Below are 23,965 nucleotides of genomic sequence, written 5' to 3'. Positions count from 1 at the left end.
TTGGAGAATCATAGAGCGGTTTGGGTTGGAAGGGACCTTAAAGATCACCTAGTCCCAACCCCCCTGCCATGGGCAGGGACACCTTCCACTAGACCAGGTTGCTCAAAGCCCCATCCAACCCAACCTTGAATGCTTCTGGGATGGAGCATCCTCAACCTCTCTGGGCAACCTCTTCCAGTGTCTTACCACCCTCAAAGTAAAGAACTTCTTCCTTATGTCTAATCTAAATCTACTCTCTTTCAGTTTGAAGACATTACCCCTTGCGCTATCACTACATGCCCTTGTAAAAAGTCCCTCTGTAGCTTTCTTGTAGGGTGCCGTTAGGTACTGGAAGGCTGCTATAAGGTCACCCCAGAGCCTTCTCTTCTCCAGGCTGAACAACCCCAACTCTCTCAGCCTGTCTTCACAGGAGAGGTGCTCCAGCCCTCTGGTCACCTTTGTGGCCCTCCTCTGGACTCGCTCCAACAGGTCCATGTCCTTCTTATACTGGGGGTCCCAGGGCTGAACGCAGTACTGCAGGTGGTGTCTCATGAGAGTGGAGTAGAGGGAGAGAATCCCCTCCCTCGACCTGCTGGTCACGCTTCTTTTTATGCAGCCCAGGATACGGTTGGCTTTCTGGGCTGCAAGTGCACATTGCTGGGTCATGTTGAGCTTCTCGTCAACCAACACTCCCAAGTCCTTCTCCTCAGGGCTGCTCTCAATCCACTCATGGCCCAGCCTATATTTGTGCTTGGAATTGCCCTGATCCGTGTGCAGGACCTTGCACTTGGCCCTGTTGAACTTCATCTCTCAAGTCTGTCAAGGTCCCTCTGGTTGGCATCCCTTCCTTCCAGTGTGTCGACTGCACCACAGACATTGGTGTCATTGGCAAACTTGCTGAGGGTGCACTCAATCCCACTGTCCATGTCACCAACAAAGATGTGAAACAGCGCGGGTCCCAACACAGGCCCCTGAGGAACGCCGCTCATCGCTGCTCTCCAGTTGGACATTGAGCCATTGACCACAACTCTTTGAGTTCGACCATCCAGCCAATGCCTTTTCCACCAAGTGGTCCATCCATTAAATCCATGTCTCCAATTTCAAGACAAGGATGTTTTGTGGGACAGTGTCAAATGCTTTGCACAAGTCCAGGTAGATGATGTCAGTTGCTTTTCCGTTATCCACCAATGCTGTAACCCCATCATAGAAGGCCACCAGATTTGTCAGGCATGATTTGCCCTTAGTGAAGCCATGTTAGCTGTCACCAATCACCTCCTTATTTTCCATCTCCCTTAGCATAGTCTCCAAGAGGATCTGCTCCATGATCTTGCCAGCCACAGAGATGACATTGGCCTGTAGTTCCCAGGTCTTCCTTTTTTCCCTTTTTAGAAATGGGGGTTATGTTTCCCCTTTTCCAGTCAGTGGGAACTTCCCTGGACTGCCACAGCTTCTCAAATATGACGAATAGTGGCTTAGCCACTTCATCCACCAGTTCCCTCAGGACATGCGGATGCATCTCAGGTCCCATGGACTTGTGCACCTTCAGGTTCCTTAGGCGGTCTTGAACCTGATCTCCTGTGGTGGGCAGTTCTTCATTCTTCCAGTCCCTGCCTTTGCCTTCTGCGTCTTGGGCGGTGTGTGACTGGAGCACTTGTCGGTGAAGACTGAGGCAAAAAAGTCACTGAATACCTCAGCCTTCTCCATGTCCTGGGTAATCAGGTCTCCGGTTTCCTTCTGGAGAGGGCCCACATTTTCCCTAGTCTTCCTTTTATCACCGATGTACCTATGGAAGTGTTTCTTGTTGCCCTTGATGTCCCTGGCCAGATTTAATTGTATCAGGGCCTTAGCTTTCCTAACCTGATCCCTGGCTGTTCGGACAATTTCTCTGTATTGCTCCCAGGCTACCTGTCCTTGCTTCCACCCTCTGTAGGCTTCCTTTTTGTCTTTGAGAGTGTCCAGGAGTTCCTTGTTCATCCATGCAGGCCTCCTGGTATTTTTGCCTGACTTCCTCTTTGTTGGGATGCATCACTCCTGAGCTTGGAGGAGGTGATCCTTGAATATTAACCAGCTTTCTTGGGCCCCTCTTCCCTCCAAGGCTTTATCCCATGGTACTCTACCAAGCAGATCCCTGAAAAGGCCAAAGTCTGCTCTCCTGCAGTCCAGGGTAGTGAGCTTGCTGTGCATTCTCCTCACTGCCCTAAGGATCTTGAACTCCACCATTTCATGGTCACTGCAGCCAAGGCTAACCTTGAGCTTCACATTCCCCACCAGCCCCTCCTTGTTGGTGAGAACAAGGTCTAGCATAGCACGTCTCCTCCTTGGCTTCTCTATCACTTGAAGAAGGAAGTTGTCATCAACACATTCCAGGAGCCTCCTGGATTGCTTATGCCATGCTGTGTTGTCCTTCCAACAGATACCAGGGTGGTTGAAGTCCCCCCTGAGGACCAGGGCTTGTGAACATGTTGCTGCTCCTATCTGTCTACAGAGGGCCTTATCCTCTCAGTCTTCCTGGTTGGGTGGTCTGTAGCAGACCCCCACTATAATGTCACCTGTCCCTGCCTTCCCTTTAATCCTGATCCCATAAGCTCTCAGTTGGCTCCTCGTCCAGCCCCAGAGCAGAGCTCCAGGCACTTCAGCTGGTCATTGACTTAGAGGGTGACACCCCCTCCTCATCTCCCCTGCCTGTCCTTCCTCAAGAGCCTGTATCCTTCCCTTCCAACAGTCCAGTCATAGGAGCCATCTCACTGCATCTATGTGATGCCAGTAAGATCATAGCCCTGCAGGTGTGCGCACATCTCTAACTTCTCTTGTTTATTCCCCATGCTGTGTGCATTTGCACAGAAGCATTTAAGCTGGGCCCCAATGAAGCTGACTTACTGGCTGAAGTGGCTGGAATTCCTTTGTGCTGCTCTTGAGGTGCTCTCTTGCTGACCTGTGATCCCTCTCCAGGCATCTGTTGCTGGCACTGCCATCAAACTGGTAGGAGTGGGATGGATTGAGGTTCCCCTCCCCGCAGAGAAATCTCTGTTTTCTAGAGAGTTCCCTAGTATTTAATTTTCCCATTCAGGTTTGTTGTTTTGTTTTATTTTTAACCTAACCTCTTAAGTTTTTAAGGAGTTATATCCTTGTGAAGTATTGCATATTAACAGTGGCATCACAGAAAACATTGAGACAAAGTGGGCTAATCCACAGAGCAGTGACAAATGGCTGTAGCACTATCCTGAGCTCCCTGCTTCCTGCTATATTAAAGAAGACACGTTATGAATAGATGCAACTAAAGAAAGGCAGAACAATGGAAAGACCGGAAGGTGCTGGGCAATTTGCATTTGGGTATGGGGAAGCTTTCAATCTTCAGTCAGAGTTTGAATCTATCCTAAATTGATAGTTATTGATGGTTGCTAACATCCATTGCCTGCTTGCTAATCTTTGTCTGCTGTAGGAGGAAGGGAGCCCCAGCTGCACGAGTAATTGCTGTGAACCAGCTTGTGACCGCACTGCTCAGGAGCTCCCTGGAGGTGACTGATGGAGTCCACGTTGCACATCACTTGGCAGGACCCACCCGGTCCCCAGGTGGTCTTGTTGTTACTGGAATTAAAATAATTGGGGTGTGTGTGCTTTCCGTTTGAAGGGCAGGATTCAGTCCTTCTGAATGATGGTTTTGTTTTGTGACATGCAAACGTGTGTGTGTTGCGTGCGGGGGTTGAAAGTGCAAGGCCTCCTGAGACAAGGCTGGAGGAGAGTCGCAGGAGAAGGAGATGTGGCCCAAATGTGCAGTGTCTCTGTGGGGCAGGCTCTGGAGTGAACTCTCTGTGTAAACTGTGCCTTTTGCAGGGAGCTAGCAGCATTGCTTTGAAAGCAGCTTAGAGGCAAATTGCCATGTATGAAGCACGGATGCTCAAGTCTCAGTTCCTGGAGTGAAATAAAGAGCGTGCTGAATTTGTAGTCAGGACACATGCAGTCTCCACTAATGGGTAGAGTCCATATGTCAAAGAAAGCTGCAGTTGGTGAATTCATGCACAGGCACATCAAGAACTTGCAATGCATAGGAAGTGTTGGATTGGAGGACACAGAGTCTGGTTCCCAGCTATCTAAAGTAATCATAGCGTAGTGTCTTTGTCATCGGTGTACATGGGAGAAATTGTGCTGGAGGCTAGTGGAGTCCATTGGATCACATAAGCTGAGCCCAGTAAACATGTTTACTGTCTGAAAAGCGGATTCAATTATTTCTCTTGTGCCTTGTAAATGTGTCAGACTGGCACATCCACTCTGCTAGATTCAGTATCTTGTGCTTTCTCCTTCTGGAGATTCTCATAGTAAACCACTTTTCCTCTGACATAACTAAACATGTAGAGACTTTTAACAGAAATATTAAGATTGGTATGAATGAAATACGGGTGCAAATGTGTTTCTGTAAACACTGGAAAAAATAGAAAAATAAGTGTGAAGAATGTCATGAACTGGTCATAAAGAACATTGTTCCTAGCAATAAAACTGAGGAGTGTGCAGTGCTGTCAAGCCCAGAAGGCCTGGGCTCTGATAAAACTCGCAGTACAGGAGTCTCTCCAGCACAAGACCCTGCTTTCTAAGGACACTGAAAGGCCACAAGATGCTAGCGCATCATGCACACTAGCACAATTCCTTCTCCTGTTAGGCCAATAAGGAGCTACACTGTAGCCAAACAGATGTGTATTTTTTCAGACATACTCCACACAAGCAAAGCCAGATAATGAGCTGCAACCTTGCTAATACTTATGAATGCCTAAGTAGGCAAGATTCTGAAACAAAGGACCACCCCTTCTCAACTGTTAGCTCATAAAAGGTGGAAAAGACCTGCCAAAAAACTAGCTTGTCATTGCCAGTCAAGAAAACCCAAGTGTTCCTACGATAACTTGATATTTTATATTCCTTGTCCACTGTGACACATACAAATCATCTCAGCCAGACCACCTGAACGCACACATTTTGGTGCATGTGACAGTGTGATGAATGAACTCTAAGAAAGAATGAGTGTGAGTGGATAAAACCAGCATGTTCAGATTTTGTCAATAAATACCATCATCTATAAGGTCTTGCACTGGGGCTTTTTTCACACATACTCGGGAACTGATGTCCTTCTTTGAACTGCATGCTAACAGCAAGGATCTATATATCAGACATGATATGAGAATGGGGGAAGGTCCCATCTCCTGACCTCCCCACCCATGTGATGGCAACTGTGCCAGTGGAAGATGTGACTGGAAAAGATAGTAGCGGGGGACTGGAGGCTGTCAGAGGCCAGTGATGGAACATGTTCAAATAACGAAGTCACATACATCTGCGAATATCTAGGTCTATTACGCCTACACCATTGCCTTTATCAATCAAACCTGTAATCTCATCAGGAAATGAAATCAGGATTTTTTTACAATACCTATTTTCCAGAAACCTGTACAGACTAACATGAATTATACTCCTATCCTTTTGTTCTTTATTAATTGACTCCCATGTCAGCTTTACTAGTTTTCCATTCTTAGAAGGAGCCCTTCTAAAGGGAGACTACTCAGGCTGTATCATTTCTGTGGGTAAATAGGGCATTAGTTTTGAAAAGGTTGGTTGTAAATGCTGTAAGTCATAAGAATAAAATCAGCAAGGGTGAAGAAGAGATGCAGGGAGCTGCTTTATGATACAAGGTGAGACAAAGCACCATCAGCAAGAAGGTCCATTCAAGATTCTGCAGCATCAGTAAAATGGTAGAGCGCGAATGTCCGTAAGAGGACAGGAGAGCGTGAGGCAGGACAAATTGGTGTTAGTGAAAGTCCTAAGGCAGTGGTATTGTTCGTTACACATTTTGGTTGCAAGCAGTAGGAATGTATGCTGAAGATGTGAGAAGCAAAACTGATATTGATGATTCTGTAGAGAAACAACTTTATGATGAGAAGAAAGGCACTAACAATTCTCAGCTATAATGAGGACAGACTAGGGTGAGAAGCAAAAGAATACTGATGCAGTTCTGTGTATGCCATGCTGGAATGGAAGTATGTGTCACGCAATCTGACTGAAAAGCCTGTGCCACATTGCTATGATATGGAGCAACTTAAGAAGTTGTTAATGCAAATGTGTCCTGCCATGGGGAGAAAAGCAAGTCTAGAGATTTGCCTATAAACGAGAGGAAGGACTAACCTATGGTAATGAAATGCAAAGTGTCTGATCAAAATTCAGCATGTTAATCTGAATAGTAAATCTTTTATATGAATGTGTCACTTGAGCCCCATAGTCTACGAGGTTTTCTTCTCACAGTATATGTTGCCCTTGATGTCCATTGTGATTGCAGAGTGTGGTAACATTTCACTGTTGCCACTTCATTTGCCTTCTGGAGATACAGGGAGTCAAATGGCCTTAAAGGCTTCCTGACTACTGGAGGCTCCAGGATGTGTGAGAAAGACAACTGTGATTTGTTAAAATGGAAAGTGAAGGGCCCTCGCATCTGATTGAGAGTGCGTGATATTTCACCAGTGGGCATTGCATCTGATCTAGTCATAAAAAATGGAATTTAAAACAACAACTATATTTGATGCCGGTAAGTGTAATGCTCACAGGAACCCATGCTGAGCAGTGGCTGCTGTGGTACCCTCAGCTTATCTCCTTCATGCAGGCTTTGACGTGTCGTGTGGTTTCTGAGGAGACACACTGCCCTGCACTGAATACGCTTGGATTGGCACACAACAAGTTTGAATTTAGACGGAATATGATACTGATCTCCTGCATGACCTAGGACAAATCTCACAATGCCTCTGTGTGCAGGATAGCTGTGTCAGTGCAGGGCAGCTCTACCACCTCCTTCTTCTGTTCCCTGTTTGTAAAATAGAGGTGACAATTTCTTCCATTCCCTTTCTTCGTATGTTTTGACTGTGGTGTTTTAAGCTCCCATACTATCCATCTGTATTTGTTTAGCACATAAACTGTGTCTTATTGTGCTAAGATCAAGTACTTGTCTATAATTAACTTCATATTGTCATTGATCTATTGAAGATACAGCGTTCAGTAAGAGATGATAGGAACATGCAAATCTGTACGATAGCAGTTGCGGTACACTTGTAGAACAGGTTTATTCTAAATTACAAAGAAAACAGGATAATGTCGTCTATTCATGTCCACGTTTGTGTCTGAATCACGGTTTTATTGTGAATCTAAGCAGTATTTGTCACAGATGGTGCACAGCAATTAACTTTTTTTTCCTGAATCAGGCAATATCCTATGTGTTAATAAATTGGTAATATTTCAGTTGATGAGAAAATTCTGACAGATAGAGGAATCTAGTATAAAATTTTCAGATCAAATATTTCTTTCTGTATTTGCACCATTAACCTCATATAAGAACATGATGATTTTGATAATGCTTTGTTTAGAAAAAGAGGAATTAAAGTACTCTACCAAAGTCTGACACCTGGAAAAAACTTTGAAATGTAGTCCTTGATGGTTGTTTGCTTTTATATTATATAAATAATATGTGGAAAATTAATTATTTCAGTTTTAATAAAATGAGACATTTTGATTGATGGGAACTGAAATTTTGTTTACTAGGAAGTTTCAACAGTCCTTGTTTTCATCTTGCTTTGGAAGGAAAACAAATATTGAAATATTTTTTCTGTTAAATGGAGATTTAATTTCCTTTCCTCACCTTTGTTTTGCTTTTTAGCACATACTTTTCCTATCTGTCTACAGCCTATCAATACCATTAAAAATGTATTGTAAGTTGAACTGGCTGAAGAAAGCATATTTAGACACAAGCTGTAGTTAGGGCTTAATTAATCCTTTGCTTATGCAAGACCACAATCTCCATGCAGAACTCTTTTAATATTCAGCATGGTATTTCAAGCATGAATTGACTCCTTTCAGGTTGCTTGAGTGAGCAGGATTGGGTCTAGAACTGCCTACAGGATGGAACTATGTTTTATTGAGGGTTATCTTGTTTCTCTGTCTTCATCTGAAAGACAGACGTCTGCTGTTTGAGATCTGTAATGGGAGTGTGTAGCTTGCTTTGTCTTGATGACCCAGTGGATCTGAGATGATTCCAGAGGAGTCATTACAGCTTTTACAATAGGAATGCAATAGCTCCTTTGCAGCCATGAATATTCCTGTAAAAATGTACTTTCAAAGACACTCATTACCGAGAGTGCTCTGATGAGCATTGAAGGCATCTCTAAAGTCCTTGGCATACGCCATGGGTGGGTTTCAAGCAGACTGCTCTAAGATCTCCAAATAGACAAAACTTTCAAACATGCCTAGCTGAATATGGCATCCAAATCCCACATTGGGTATTCACTCTGGTTGCGGTGCCACCCATTTAGATCTTGGTTCTCCTTGTGTCTTTCAAGAGTAGCACAGAAAAGGAAATGATGCCCAGGGTGAAACCACCGCACAGAAAGACACTCTTCCTCCTGTTTTCAAGTAGTCAGCCACTGACACTGCATCAGGGTCAGGCAGCGGCTCTGAGCACCATATTCCCATGACTAGTCTAATATCATCCCAGACCTGCTTGTATAGATGTATCAGAGCTGCTGTCGCACCTCGACTGTATTTAAACTTGCCCTTGATCACAATCCCACCTCTGTTAATTTGTTCTAAGTACAGTTTATTCTGTCCTTGTTTGCCTTGCCAAATTTGCTGAGATTTGTGTGTTGGCTTTAGACAAATAGCTCCTAGAGACATGTTATTGCTTAAGGTAATCCTTATTACATAGCAGGTTTGCATGGCTGGTAGAGTGTGGGGTGTATTCTCAGGAGTGTGAGCTTGTGGTGAGAGATTCCAGTGTCCCAGGGTAGCTGGCAGCTATCTACAAAAATGGTGCCAACTAACTCAGAAAAGAGTTACGCACAAAAGCTGGCCCAGTGGTTTGTTGTTCTTTCCTAAAGGAGACACCCCGAATTTTACACTATAACTCATGTGAGCTTTTTTAGAAGGAGAGGAGAGGAGAGGAGAGGAGAGGAGAGGAAAGGAAAGGAAAGGAAAGGAGAGGAGAGGAGAGGAGAGGAGAGGAGAGGAGAGGAGAGGAGAGGAGAGGAGAGGAGAGGAGAGGAAAGGAAAGGAAAGGAAAGGAAAGGAAAGGAAAGGAAAGGAAAGGAAAGGAAAGGAAAGGAAAGGAAAGGAAAGGAAAGGAAAGGAAAGGAAAGGAAAGGAAAGGAAAGGAAAGGAAAGGAAAGTGCACTCAATGAGTTCTTTGGAGCTAATTTGCAAAGGATTATTCAGTTAAATACTGTTTCAGTTCCTACAGTGCTTTTTCTCCTTGCATGGACCGCATGTTTCTGGATCATTGTCTAAAATAACTCTGTGAAAGCCTCAGTAACAAAATTTTTAACTGCAGTCCTAACCTGGTTGATTTTCTCCCCAGACTGGAAGATTGAGCTTCCACCCTCTCCTTCCTTCAGGCCTTTCCTGTGATTGCAAGTGTATTGTGGGATGGAAGTCATGCCCTCCTCATGGTTTTGGTCCCTGTACCTTTACAGGGTTATGGTGTGTATCTAGGTCATGGTCTTATTTTGCTGTGATGTATAGGAGAGGCAGACAGTCTCTGAACTTCACCAGGAGAGAATTTGGATGTTACACTGTGTTACACTGTTCCTATTTATTACTATTTTTTCACTCAGCAATGTGGCAAGGAACACTTCTACATATATTTTTGCAAAATGTAATTGATAAATATTGAATCCAAAGCACTGGATTTAGCTGCTTGCAGTGTAGTTGCATCTTTCTGTACACAAAAGTTTGGGTGCACAGAGTTTGGGTGCCAACTGCTATTGAGAATGAGGCGATGTGGCTTTTTTTTTAACGCAAAACCAATACTTCATCTCAAAGCTGCAGTGTATAAGGACCATGTCTTTCTAGCCATGCTCTCTGCAGTCTTCTGTGTTGTAATGACAAAAAATCGTGGCTATTAGAAAACTGATCCAGATAGACCGAAGGACGTTTTTGTTGCAAAGGATGTTTTTGTTCCCTTTTCACTTGGGCTGCCCCAGCATTGCACAGCAGAGGCTTGTGGAGCTGTGAGTAGGATGGAGTGATCCTATAAATGACCCTGATTATCACTTTCATAAATGACTCTGCATTTTCTAACCAAATGACCAATGAAGCGAAAGACATGGAACAAGATTTTTAATTATAACAGATGGAATCTGTGCTCTCTAATCAGATTGTTGTATAGGTGGCTATTATTCATTGCTAAAAGTTAAGGCAATTAAACTTCAGTCAGTCATTGGGCAGATTATATCAAAGAATTACTTCATTTCAGGGTTTGGGTGGGTTTGAGTTTTGGGTTTTTGTTTGTTTGTGGGGGTGGTGTTGTTTAATTACTGTCTCTAGTGGAAACTCACAGTATATTGATCTTTCAAATCTGTCTAAAGGTGAAGTATTAATACTGGTGCCAAAACAGCTGCTGCAGGTGTTACTGTTATAGACTTGCAAACCTGAACAAATTTAATATTGGGTCCTTATTTTGTGAGACAGCCAAGGGAGCAGAAGGTAATTTAGGGTTTTCTATTCTATTTCTTTTTTTCTTCTTAGCGTGTCTTTCTTAATCTGCATTTTCTATCTATCTCTGAGCTGACTTTACTACGTCCTTTCTCCTTTTCTTTTCACATATATGAAAGCTGACTGCTTGCCTGTCAGACAAGTGTGGAGGGGGTATCTATTTTGGCTGTTCTGGAGACTGGGGTATTCTGGAGCAACACTGAAGTAGATGTGGTCCCTCAGTTCAGTATGTAGCTTGTTGCTGATGCAGTATGATCCTGTTTTGAAGAATAAGGCATACTGCTCCTTTATAACATATTTGTGGCACGGATTTGCACTGATGCAGCTACTTTGGTGCAAAAAAATCTCTATTTCAGCAAACTGTAATTGACCTCACTCTATCTGTCTTTACCCATTTGTAAAGTGGGCAACTTAATGTTTGTCTATCACATGGAAGTTTTGTATGGCTTGCTGAAGAGTAACTTTTAAAGCATTTGGAGATCCTTGGATGACAGACACTACAGAAGAGCACTGATTCTGTGCACTATTTTACTGCTCTTTTCCATTTTAAGTCCAGCTCAGCACTTACACCAAAATGCCAGCACTCCGCTCCTGTACAAAAGCAGGTTTGCTCATTGTTTTTATTGAGAAGTGGTATTTGTATTCCCCATGCATGCACACACAATGCCTTTAGAAATTAGAGTAAAGCCACCTAATTCCAAGTAGATTTAGCTCACAGCAGGGCACACCAGGAAGGTGCTTCGACAGCCAGGCTGAATGTTTCCAGAATTCCTCAGCAGGTTTTAGTTAACAGAAGCGAGAAAGAAAACCAAGTCTGTAGTTCGATTGGTCTTTCCTTCAGGCCTGGCCATTTGGAATCACAGAATCAACTAGTTACTTAAGTGAGCTTTGAGCGATGTTATGAGTATCCTTCTTAAAGGATAAAAGTTGCTGCTTAGTCAGACGTTTTCCAAAAGCTTTGATGAGATTTGAATGCCTGGTTCTCAGGAAACAGAATAATCCTCCAAGTGGCCTGGAAAAGCCCAGCCTGAACCCTTCCCTTTCCGAATGACCTGTGCTGTGTTACCTTACCCTCTGGATCTCGATTCAAAGGCATTTCTTTGGAAGGGCCTTTCGCAAGGCTTCGAAATCATGAAAGACGGAGCGGCTGGTGAGGCGGTGGAGGGGCTGGGGCTCGGGGGCTGTCCGTATTGCTGAACGCTGCCGCGCCGCCGGGAGAGGGTGAGGGCTGAGGATCGTTCTGCTTGGCACAGGGATGGATGAGTGCTTGCCCTCCCCCAGGGTTATAGCCCACAGGTCTCAGCCCTCTTCTTGCCAGTCAGCACACGGGAATTCATCTGAAACTAACAAGTGCTTGTAAGAGAATCCTGCGTGCAAAGAACTGTACAGAGGCTTGCTCCAGAGGTACGACGAGAATGGCGTCTTCTTAAAATACGGCCACAATTAGCCATTCAGGAGCCAGTCTGAAAATGCAGCGCTACTGTTCTCTGCCTTGTCCCACATAGCTGTGCTGCAGATGAGGGGGAACATTTATACAAGACCACCTGCCCCTTCTTACTTCTCTTTGGACATTGTCAGAGCTCGTCTGCTTGGGGTTCCTCAGCACGGTTCATCTGAATTAACTAAATAGTTATCAATTAGCTATTTAAGCCACACAGAACTCTCATTCAGAATTAAAGTAGCCTTCATTTCATTTTATTTTACTCATGAAATGGATTAAGCTACCTTAAATTAAAGCTATAGGACTATCCTCTCAGATATTTAATGTGGCATAACTCATCCATCCGCAAAGTAAATTTACATGTATCTTCCTGAGAATCTCAGTGTAAACAGGTCCTTAGTCCTTATCAAGAAAACCTTTGTTTGCTGTTAAACAGTATACTTTGGAAGTGTTTAAAGTTATAATGAACAAGGGCACCAAGTGTTCACCTAAGGAACTGGCATGGGACAGTAAATGGACTATAAATTCACATCCTAGTTTAATCTGTAGTACTTTTACCTCTATATAGACCAAGAAGGTTCTGTGAGGTCTGTAAGCATTTTCCTGTGGAATTTATGGCCCTAGGTTCTGCTTAGAAACATGATAGTCAGAGATTCATAAAGCCAAGTTGGAATCTGAGGCCTGATTCATCAGGGAACACTATGCACATGCTTCACTTTAAATATAGAGGTGTTTGATTGACTCTTAAGAATTGTGCTGAATCAGAGCCAAAGTGCTGTGGCTTTTTGTGACATTTATATGGCTTCAGGATACGGATGTTCAATGAAAACTTCAATGGCAGTCTTCCTTAATAATTCAGAAGTGCCGATTTTTCTTCAGAATTAATATCAGTCTGGATGATACAATCATTCTGAAAATTTGAGCCCTGGCTGTATCAGGACTTGTTTGCAGGAAGTAGCTTACCGCTTACAGCTTTATTACAGGCAGTAGGAGCATTGGGCTGTAAGCTCTTTTTTTAATTAAAGTTGTTTGTCATTTATTAAGGCTATTTTTAAACTATTTTTTTTTTTAGTTTCCCGGGAAAACAGTGGTGTGCTTTCCAGCAATTTTAATTTAGTTACATTTATATACGTGCAGCTTTTACTACAGGAAGTCTCTCTTCATCATTAGGACGTGAAAAACATTAATAGCAACACTACTGTAAAGTAATGCAAAGCTGTTGATGTACTTTATTGCAGTCACAGATTACTGTTTCCTGGGGAAATAATGATACAAATGGAGTCATTGGGGAAGGCTATGGGACATCACGCAGTAACTTAAAATTGCTATGAAATTTACGCACTTTTGCCACTGTAAAGAAATCCTCCACTACGAATCCTCTTTTTAGTTTTAAAACTAAAAATAACATTTTTAAATTAAATAAAATATATTTAAAGGTGAAAAATAACTAAATAACTGTAAGAATGTACCTAGGCAGTTGAAAATTTCTAATATGAGTGACTGTTTCTCTTCAGTGGCATTGGAATAGCACAGAAAACACGCGGTTTGTGCCCCTAGCATTCCTGCAAAATGCTGCAAAGCAGCTGCAAAGAGCACAGTTACCTGAGATATGAGTGATCTGTCGGTGGGGCTTTAGGAAACATGAAGTATACTTCAAGAAGGAAGAATTTTGTTTAATGCATACATATTATTCGCTACTGATCTATACATTCTTTTTTCCAAGTGTGTGGACTGAGGTTGCAGATATATTTGAATATGCTGAAAAACCTTAAGTAGCCTAAAGTTAATCACCAAAAATAAACTTACGTTAGTATCTCAGTAAACGGAGGGGAAAAAAAAAAAGACAAACCCAAGTATATTTGCCTAAGAGCTTGAAAGTAATAAAATTCTTTCCATGTAGAAAGTTACCCCTTGATTGTAATTGCAAACTTGCAATGGGTTTCTACACAGATGTATAAAGAAAATTTTAGAAAGGAGAAATGCATTATGTAAAAAAAATCTGTTCCATAAGAAACAATTTGCTTACTGAAAGGTTAAATATGCAATTGAAACAGTTTGGTCCCGACCAGACATAATTTTCTTCACCTGAGGCCTAGGCGAAAGCCAAGGCATTGAATCTGTAAATGCTTAAGTGCCTGAGCAACTTGCATCTGCGTTTCGTACTTGGAACTCACTGGGGAGCATGTCATGTGCAGAGATGCTCACGTGGGTGAGGGTTTGCAGGCCACCAGCGCGGGTCTTACACAACGGTGATGCAGCGAGTGTTTGGGGATGCGCTAGTCCAACCCTCCCCCCCTTTTCCAGCTTCAGGGACTGTGGCTCTGCCAGAACTGCTTGTGTTCAAGCTCTTACCCGAAAGCATGTATCAAATCATTTTTGATTGCTTGTAACCCTGTAAAAGAGGAGCTAGTGACTTCACTTACGCATGTCAAGAGGCAGGAAACAGGACAGTAGAGATGGAGGTAAGACAGGACTTCAAGGTGGGGCTGACGCAAATTTGGGATTAATGTTGCGCTGGGCCTCTAAATCTTACTTAAGGCCCTGCATTGTGTAAGGTCAACCCTACCCTACAACCTGTTCCAATATTTCATTGCTGAGTAAATTGATGTAATATTCATGTCTTTCCTATAAAGAAAATTCTACCATGGGAACTATTACAGTTTTTTCCTTCAACTACTTTATTCTGTGTTCTAGTACAGGACTATTTTAAATTAATTATCCACTAATTTGTAGTTGAGGCACTCAGTGGCTCTAAGTGATAGCATCTCCACCGTGCAGTTAATGTTATGCTTCTTTGTGTATATAAATACTTCACAAATGCATTTTTCTCCAATTGAAATTGAAATCTAATAGGCTAAACAGGATCATTTCTGTATAGTGCTTAGCAATGCATTCCAGGTGCTTGAAAGCAATTTTAGAGAGGGTGAAAAAATTTCCACAAATCGGTCATATCTTAGAAATTCTGTCAGTTTCTCCAGTAGACCTAATATTCACTTAATAGGAAACATCAACATGTTTTTTTGAGTATGAATTTAGCTATTTGGGTCCAAAGACAGTGAAGTAATTTTGATATTCTGGATTTTTGATTGAGCTTTTTAATGCAGGTTCAGTTGAGAAATCCTGATGAAAAACATGTTCAAAGGTAAAAAGTGAGGCACGATTCTTTTTATGTTCTAATGTACAACTTTTTTACTATAATAGTGTGAAAGCAAGAATTACAGGAGTGATTTCTGTAGGAGGCATTTGTTTTCCAGTGTTCAAGAGGACATTTTAAAGATTCTTGGTGGAGGATCTCTGCACTTTTGGGAAATAAGGCCCAGTAAGGGGTGGGTTGCACTGAAGAAAAATTTATGAGCTGTCTTGGAAGTCTTGGTCTTTGAAATTACAGTCTTCCATTTAAAAAAAAAAACTGGCAAAAGACCTAGCATTTACTGAGATTCAAAAGAGCTGTGTGATAAATGAATACTAGAGAGTAAACTTCGTATTGGTGCTGTTAATACATTGTTCGTCTTATTAATCCATCCACAAGTAAAAAAAAAAAAAACCAAACAAAAAAACCCCCGTGGTTACTAGATGGGTTTTTGCTCTTTTAGATAAAGCCCTAAACTTTTAAAGTGCTCTCTGAGACATTTTTATGCATGTCTTGATTGTTATCCCTCCATCATTTATGCTATAATGCATTACTGGAAGATCTGGAGTAAATTTAATTTCCTTACCAGCTGCAGTCTTTTCCTTTTGGCACAGAGTGATTATGTTTGGCTGTGTTTAGAATGAGAATAGAAAAAGCTTTTCACCGGGCTTCTCAGATCTGTGGTGTTGTGCAAAGAACTGATGTAGGAACTTGTCATGGTAGAGACCCGGTGAGATGGGAAATGAGGCATTCTGCTACAGCAGCAGAGCTCCTGTTCTCCAGTGACATTGCAAGAACTCTGAAGGAAATAACTTATTTTTGCCAATACTCAGCATATAAACCATATTAATACTGCAGGCAAGATCACTGAAACTTTAAAAGTGAGAGAACAGAGTGGGATGTTTTTTATCAAGTCTTCATCCAGGGTGATGTAGTTAAAAGACAGCAAAAAGCTTGATCAGCAGTTCAGCGTCACAGATGCGATTACCAAAAGTGTCAGGCTTAGCAGTGCTCTCATTGAAGTCATCGGGCATTTTCTCAATGACATTATGGTTATGGGGAACTTGTATTTTTTAAATAAGCAGTTTGCAAATGCATGTCCCATGGGTGCATTTCAGAGTCTTAATGCAAGAGCTCCATCATCTTACCCTTCTCATAATTTCTTTTGATTATACTGTTGGCTGTTCTGGTATGTGGGGGAGGTATACTCCAGTATTGCTACTAAGTCTGTTCTGTTACTAGTAAGCATTTATCTAAGTCCCCAGTATGACTGCATCTTTAGGATTGGCTTTGCACCAAGAGTGTTTGTTCCCCTGACCTTTACGTACTGTAAAAAACCCCTTAGAAAACAGAGGAAAAGATAAACACAGCATGGTAACAGCAACGACTCAGCAAGCTTCAGTCCTTCCTAAATGCAAATCAGCTCAAACTTAGACTAATTAAATTCTGCAGTTAATGACAGACTATACAAGCCTGATTTAGCAGATCCTCTAATGAGACCCTTGGGACTTGGAAAGCAGAAGCACACTGCCCTCTGAGGTTATTAAGGCATAGCATCACCCTCACCTAAGATTATCAAGCTGCTATGGAGTGGGAGGCCAGGACACTCAAGATAGCCAACCCAGGTTTCCTAGAGCAAATAAGGGCTAAAAGAAAGAGAAGGGAAGCACAATACCCTGTCATTGCTCCCCTAGTTATTGCCTGCTTACTCAGTCTGAGAGAAGGGAAGTTCTCCAAGGAAGAAAAAGAAGAGTTTGGGCCTCTTCCAGCACGTTATGCAACAAAAGATTCTTGCTTTTTTGCCTGTAATCAGAAGGCTAATAGCAAATGTGATTTCATTTGCATTTTTGAGCTTTGAACATTATTTGTGCACTGTTCAGAGAAAGATGCTTTGATTTATTTTATTTTGCCATAACAGAGTTTGGTGTGATTTGTCAGAGATGTGCAACCAGTGCCATTTCTTGGCGACGTACTTAAAACTGTGTTGCCAAAGAACTTAAATGTGGGGAAAGAACTAGAACATGTTTTTGCATGTTAGAAAGAGTCCAGTGCACACATAAGCAAAGGCCTTGAACTTTCACTCTGAGGTCAAGAGTTGACACTAATATCTGCAAGCTATGAAGTAGCTGTGACATGGAAAAGCATTCTAGGGATTAACATGCAAATAAGGGCACAAGTCTTGTGGTTTGTTTCCAAATTCCCACATTCAGTACAGCTACAATAGACTTTTGAAAGTAGAACAGAGTTTGCCCACAGGATAGGTTTAGAAGATCACTGCAGAAGCTTACTCACTGCTGTTAGGTCTTATCACTCTGATACACTGATTTGAGTTCCATGCTAGGATCCAAATCCTCTTTCAGCACAGCTCCAATTTCACAGCAAAGCAATGTCAGAGCTCTGTGGAGTGAAGTGTAAGGTTTGGGCAAAACAAGCTAGCTGGTTTTGTTAGTGCGAGCTGGTTTTGTTAGCTGTGTGTACGTAGAAAAACAAAACCAAACAAAACCCCCTGAAACATAAAAATTGGCTAATTTGCTTCTAAGCAAAGAAACCATCTTCTGAATGCACAGTAGACCACCATGTCATATGATCCCTTCATTGATCTGCACTGACAGCCTAAAAAGTTTCTTTTCTGCCAAGTTGCCATAATCTGCATCTGGGAGGAGATAAAATAGGCATGTGTTGTGATACTCCTTTGCTTGACTAGCGCTAAGGGTCCCCAAAGGGTCAAAGTGAGTATTCGTTCATATTGGCAATCGTTTACTAGTTTGACGATGGTTTGTAGAGCATTTGGCACAGTAGGGCACAGCCCTAAGTGAGGGTCTCAGATGTCCCAACCCAACAGTGGCTGCCATAACCTTCTTCCTGCTGCCACATCTTCTGAGAGAGAAAGAAGGCACCAGGCTGAAGTACACAGGGTTCAAAAATACACTTAATTTTCAAAGAGTAACAAGCAAAAGAACAAAATATTGAGGGTGGAGGATAAAACAAATATTTCAGTGTTACTCAACATTATAAATTTTCACCAAGCTTTTTACATTCTGAACTAGTTTTGATGGAAAGGAAGTGAGGTTGGTGTAAATTTACATGTTGGCAGTTTCCCTTTGAGTGAAGGTTTTTCCAGGAGAGACGAGTAAGAATAAGGAGAGGCACTCAAGATGTTTAAAGATGAAGATCGGGAAAGGGTTCCTTGTGGATGGAGAATTAATCTGTCCTTGTCTGACTTACCCAAGAACCACATACTACTTCTGTTAAAACAGTAGCAAACCTGGGTCTAATTGTTGTCTCGGAAAAGGTATGGGACTGGATGGTACAAATGAATTTCCCATCCTCCCCAACCCCAATTCCCTGTGAATCTTTATTCCCTTGATGGCTGCCCACAAGAATTCCTTGGTCTCTTTCCTCACTTGCCCCTTCTGTGTTCTGTTGTGGGTTTTGTTCCATTCTTCAACCCCAAGTCCTTACTTATCTCCACTGCTTGTTCTTGGGGGACTGGCGTGTTCTCCAGCACGATGGTGAAAGATATGCTCCACCACACAGCACAAGGTGCCAGGGGCTGCAAAGTCCTGAGGAGCTGCTAGTGTGTTGGACACTGCTGTGAGAGCTCTTGTTTTGAGCTCAGTAAAATTCTCTTAACTGGTGAGCCTGACTGAACAGCTAGAGCAAAGATGTTGTGAGATGTGGGACATGATATAATCATTGCCTTTAATTATGAATGACTGTGTATGACTTCAGTGCCTGTGAGGGCTGAGCTACAGACCAGGACTCCCATGGCACTCAGAGCACAAAGAAAACATGGTACCTGCCCCAAAAAACTCATAACTTAAGATTTATAATCCAACTGGTAGCAAAAATTAGTCTCCAAAATGACTATAGTGTCAGAAAAAGAATTAACAAGGAAATGGGAAATCATCACTCTGAAGACAGATCAGAGCTGAGCAAATTCAGGTCTAACAAGAAATCTACCAGTTTGAAAGCAGTCATCTGGATGTGAATTTTTTTTAAAAGCATGTTTCATTAATACAGTGGTTGATTAAATGTTCCCTGTGTCTGGTCCTAATTTGTTGAAAATACTTTTTATTCTTTTAAAACGTTCTTTTACAAAGTTCAAATTTATCAAAAAACTTGCAAGCTTAAAAAATAATCATGACGTTGCAATTATTATCAAAATTAGTAATAATTACTTATTTCCAGCATGTTAGTATCTAAATCTACTTTCATAAATGGAAAAGGTTGAGAATGACTTTCTCTTCTCTTAAAGAGTTTAAATATCGATTGCTAAGTGTGTGCATATATATAGATATATACCTGTGAATATATACATGTATTTTTGAGTCCATTACAAACATCTCTGACTAAAGCCATTTCAGTATTTCAAACCCAGCTTTTCATTTCTCAGCCAACTGACTGATGAGATTAACTTAAGTCTGATGTACATACAATGCTAAAGAAAGACATAATTTCTCTACCACAGCATTAATGTCTAATTTTCAGCATTTTCAAGTGACAGTTGAATTTTTTTGTTCAGTACAATCTGTTTTACAAGGTTGGGCCTCCTGCTGGGGAGTAGAGTGCCGTATCACTGAAGGTAGATGTCAAAGCAAAGTGCTTTTTTTTTTTTTTCTTCCCCTTCCTTCCTGATAAGGTATAAAGCAGCCTTAAGGACCTAGCCTCCACTGGGAAATCTAAAAGTGTCCCACTCGTTCATTTACAAATGATGAACTATCAGCTGGCACTAGTGTTTTAATCCACAATCCTGAGTAACCCTGCTGAGTGCGGATCTAATCGGCACAGCAGTAATGGCCCAGAGGTGATGGAATTTCCTAGGTGTAGTCAAAACTAAAGGTTAAGTGGTGTTCTCTCATTGTGGTTTTTAGGGCTATCAGAGCTTTAGTTTTTCTTTCTTTGGGCTCAAGGGCTTTGTTTATAGTTTAGGTATTACCTTTATTAAATGTTGTAATCTAGGTCCTCTAAAGATGCTTGTAGCCTTATCCAGCAAAAAGAGAGGAGGAGGAGGATCTGATTGTTCCAGCATAATCAATTCCAGAAAACCAGCACTAGCTTTGAAGATGTCTCTTCTAAGTGGGAAATGTCAGTATTATTGTTTCATAACTTACTGAAATTATAAATTGATGTGGGGTAACTTGTGAAGGAGGTTGGTGTAAAGGAGACACCTAGAACAGAATAACCAATTCTAAAGCCCCGAAGGACTAATTTCTTGGGCCCAGGCCTGGCATACCTGGCCCATCTCGGGCCCAGCCAGGTGCATGGGCAATGCTGAGAACTGGCGATGAGAGAAAACACAGAGCTTGTTTACAAAGAGGAGTTACTGCAGAGTTGCTACAGGGTAGATATAAACCTTACTCTCTATTCTGCAGTAATGGTCTGTGTGGACAGTCCTATTCCATAATCAAGCTGTCATTGTGTGGTTTTTAGAAATTAGTGCCATGGTCCTCTTGACCTAGTAAGGGAGGATGTTTCAATAGGGTAAGAGAGGCTGGGACAGATTTGAGTGAACAAAGACTGGCAAATTCATAAGAACGATGTGGAGAGAGCATGTTAGAAGCAGGATGGTCTGCTTCTTCAAGCTGGAATTAGTTAGCTAAACTGAGGGGAACTTAAAAAGAAGACTAAACAAGGAGAATAAATGTGAGTAAGACTCAGGAATTTTTTAATACTTTCCTCTTTTGCTCTCTGTGCTTTGTTCCTTTTGGGGGTCTGATTAAATAATGCTTTGTGCTTAAGTCCTAGCGTCATTTTAATCAATTCGCTGTTCAGGTATCCCTGGAGTGAAAGAGCTTAGAGATGTCAAAGGCAGTTACTCTTGTTGCATTAAGTGCTGGAAGATGGAGGAGCACAGAGAGATGGTGGCTGATCCCAACATGATTGAAGCAGGTGGTTCTGCTCAGAGTGTGATGCAGAAATCCCAGCCTGTCATCTCAAATATAAATTAGAGAAAGATTCCTGGGGCTGTCTGGCACGGGTCTCCTGGGGGCATGACACTGTCTTTGTCTAATAAAAGCCTGTCCCCGGTAGGGTGAGTGACAACTTATTTCCATATTTTTTATGAACTAGACTCCTCAAACCTGTTCATTAAAAGCTGCAGAGTTTAGGGGAGAAACGTAAATCTGGATTTTCTTTTCACATCAGAAGTGACTAAAAGGTCATCAGACCTCCCTTTGTGTTTTCAACTATTTAGTTGTCTTTTTGAACTTTGTTCCCTTTTAACAGGAGTTACTCGGTTCTTACAGTATGCTGATTACATGGTAGAAGCAACTTTGAAATGTGCTGTGGGCAAAAGGTCACCAGACTACCAATTTATGAAAATCATTTAAATCATTCCTGTGAGGAATTCAGTTTAGATTTCAAGAAATTAATTTCCTGTAACTAGATACAATTAATTTTAGCCCATTTAGTAAAACAGAAAAGGTAATTTCTTAAAAGCATTTAACTTCTGTGATATTTCTTGTCCATAGAGATAAAGCTGCTTTTCAAAGGAGAATAAATAACTTCATTTTGGTTATCCAACAGGGAAACTAAGTCACCAAAGAGGTGACCTGAGCAAGACACATACCAACAAGTCATCTACAGTGTGAATGTCTCCATTTGTGTTAGTTATTCTGGGCTTCCTTTATAGTCAGTGGAGAGAAATTGGCATTTTTAGGGTACAATTCCTCTGACCTATTTTAAATATCTACATTACGAAGAGAGGAGTCCTGCCTCACAGGCTGTTGGCTGTCAAGGAAGCTGAGGATGGCCAGCTCAGAAGTCTACAGTACCTACATTTGATCAGATAATTCCTATCCTTAATAAGTGTTTCATTCTCTGGAGTGATTTATTGCAGCATCTTAGTTTTTCTTTATGGATAGTGAGCACTTAAGCCAACGCCATTGAAATCTTATGTGGAAGAAGGCTGAAAATAAAATGTGGTAAATAGATATCTGCCAAGTATGTCTGAGTTGGGAAATGGTTCTCCTGCCTCTCTTTGTGACCCTCCACTTTTCAAGGCCCAGAGGTGAAACTGTGATACAGCTGATCAGTACATGAACCTCAGGGTGTCTCTTCACCAGGAGGTCCAGACTAGGAGTGTTAGACAGTAACTAGTTTATCAATTATCATTTTCACATGTAGTCATCACTTACCATTTCCGTACTCTTAAGAGGTTCCCACTCCCTGAAGAAGAAGCTGACCATCTTTGTTTCAGATCTCTGCTTGAAGTTTTGATTTAGTGTTTGGCACAGCACAGGGAATGGTGGGAGGAACGGGGGGGTGATAGTGACTGACTGAAGTGATCAGTGGCAGTCTCCATTTATGGCACATCCAAGTACTTTCCTGCCCTATTGCTTCTTCCCTCCTCCACCTCACATGTGAAGTGTCAGACTCCCAAGAATCAGTTTGAATGACTGCACTCAGTGCAGAGTTTTGCAGTCCAAGTCAGTCTAAAACCATCTCCCATGTTCCTGCTCCCTGCTCCCACAGCTGCATGGTACTTTGCCTTCCCTTGCTCAGCAGTAGTGTGCATGTCCAGTGATATCAGCTCATTGATCCAGCTGAAACTGAATCATAATTTTCTTCTTCTGGGTCTGGCTGGTTGAACGAGCTGATCTGATTCACTGAGCCACAGACAGCATGACATCTGGGCCAACAAGAAGCATGCAGCAAAGAGGCTGGAGAAAGAACCTCTCTGTTTAGTGTTGGTATGGTGTTAGATGAGCTTAAACATGGCTTAACGAAGGGAGAGGGGAAAATTCTGGGTTTAAAGATGATAATTTTTTTGGTTTGGTTTGGTTTTTTTAACTGTACTTTATTTGATTCATGAACTAGTAGTTCTGCTTGCAAGGCAAAATTAGCAGTGATAGTAATGTAAACAGACGGAACTGGCTCAGTTCACGGTAGCCCACAAGGTATGCATGGTGCAGAGTAGTACAGTGTGGCAACAGCCTGGATAACTCTGTGCGTACTACCTGTGCATATGTCTCAATTTCCTGCCTATTTCTCAGGTAAAGGGTGTTCAACAGAAGAAAAATAAGTAGGAGCTGCCAAATTAGTGAGCAGTGTGGCTACCTTGGAAGCAACCAGGGTGAATGCTGACACATGCATCAATGGTTAATTGGTCACTGTAGAAATGCAGGGTAATCAAGGCTGCAAGAACTTTAATTTTCTGCAAATAAAAAGCAATGTAAATATAAAAGATTAATTATACTTCTGTTGCTACGTGTTCTTAATTTCAGAATAAATATTACTTCAGAATGAAAATTACTTTATTCCAGATTAGAGTACATGCACTGGAACAATATTAATTTATCTGTAGCCATGTATTTTTTTTTCTGCTTTGTAGTCACAGCAGTTAATTTCCCCATGTAGCTGAATACTGAAATGGGTTGGCTTTGAAGCCCAAATGCAGCTGTAAGTGAGATGCGATACAGTGTGAAAATTGATCTGAATGTCACAGCTTGTAATGTAGAGGACACAGGTACCTGTTAGTACCTGTAATGTCCTACTCCTCAGCCTCGGGCATGATGGAGTAATCACTTTGGAAATTATCCAGAGTAGAGGGCCATCTCAAACAATTTGCTGAAAATCAGTTCCTGTGTAGGTGTTCCTGCTAAGCAAATACCTCATTTAAGCTTCTTGCTGATTAAGGAGCTCTTTCTATATACAAGGATATTAAAATGAGGTTGTTCATTTTTCCTAGTAGATTTAACAGATATTTTGTCTCAGGGGAAGAACGTTATTATTATCAGTTTCATTTGTTAGCAAGTAATAAAGTTGCATTTATTACCAAGTAACCAGGGAGAGAGCCCTGGTATCTTAGACACTATAGACACAGAGAATAGGCAGCTCTTACCCTAAAAGCCTGTGGTCTGTGTGAGATAGATTTGTGGGGAATAGGTCTGGAGTCCACATTTTAGACT

The 23,965-nt window shown here is 41.8% G+C and overlaps 1 protein-coding gene across 3 annotated transcripts in view; it reads left to right on the top strand.

Moving 5' to 3' along the window:
- The window catches only part of DPP6 (dipeptidyl peptidase like 6), a 575,931-nt gene that overhangs the window by 76,725 nt on the left and 475,241 nt on the right, over positions 1-23,965 (top strand). Inside the window, exon 1 of one of the 3 annotated variants that reach the window (XM_049798778.1) lies at positions 14,339-14,385. The exons of the other annotated variants lie outside the window; for them this stretch is intronic. Within the exon in view, the coding sequence (XP_049654735.1) occupies positions 14,380-14,385 (6 nt within the window). The 5' untranslated portion in view covers positions 14,339-14,379. Of the gene's footprint in view, positions 1-14,338; positions 14,386-23,965 lie in introns of those variants that run through there. 3 annotated transcript variants of the gene reach the window in all.

Source organism: Accipiter gentilis, chromosome 4, assembly GCF_929443795.1.
Source record: "Accipiter gentilis chromosome 4, bAccGen1.1, whole genome shotgun sequence".
Lineage (NCBI taxonomy): Eukaryota > Metazoa > Chordata > Aves > Accipitriformes > Accipitridae > Astur > Astur gentilis.
Note: the sequence above shows the minus strand (reverse complement) of the source record. Positions and strands in the feature narration are given on the sequence as shown.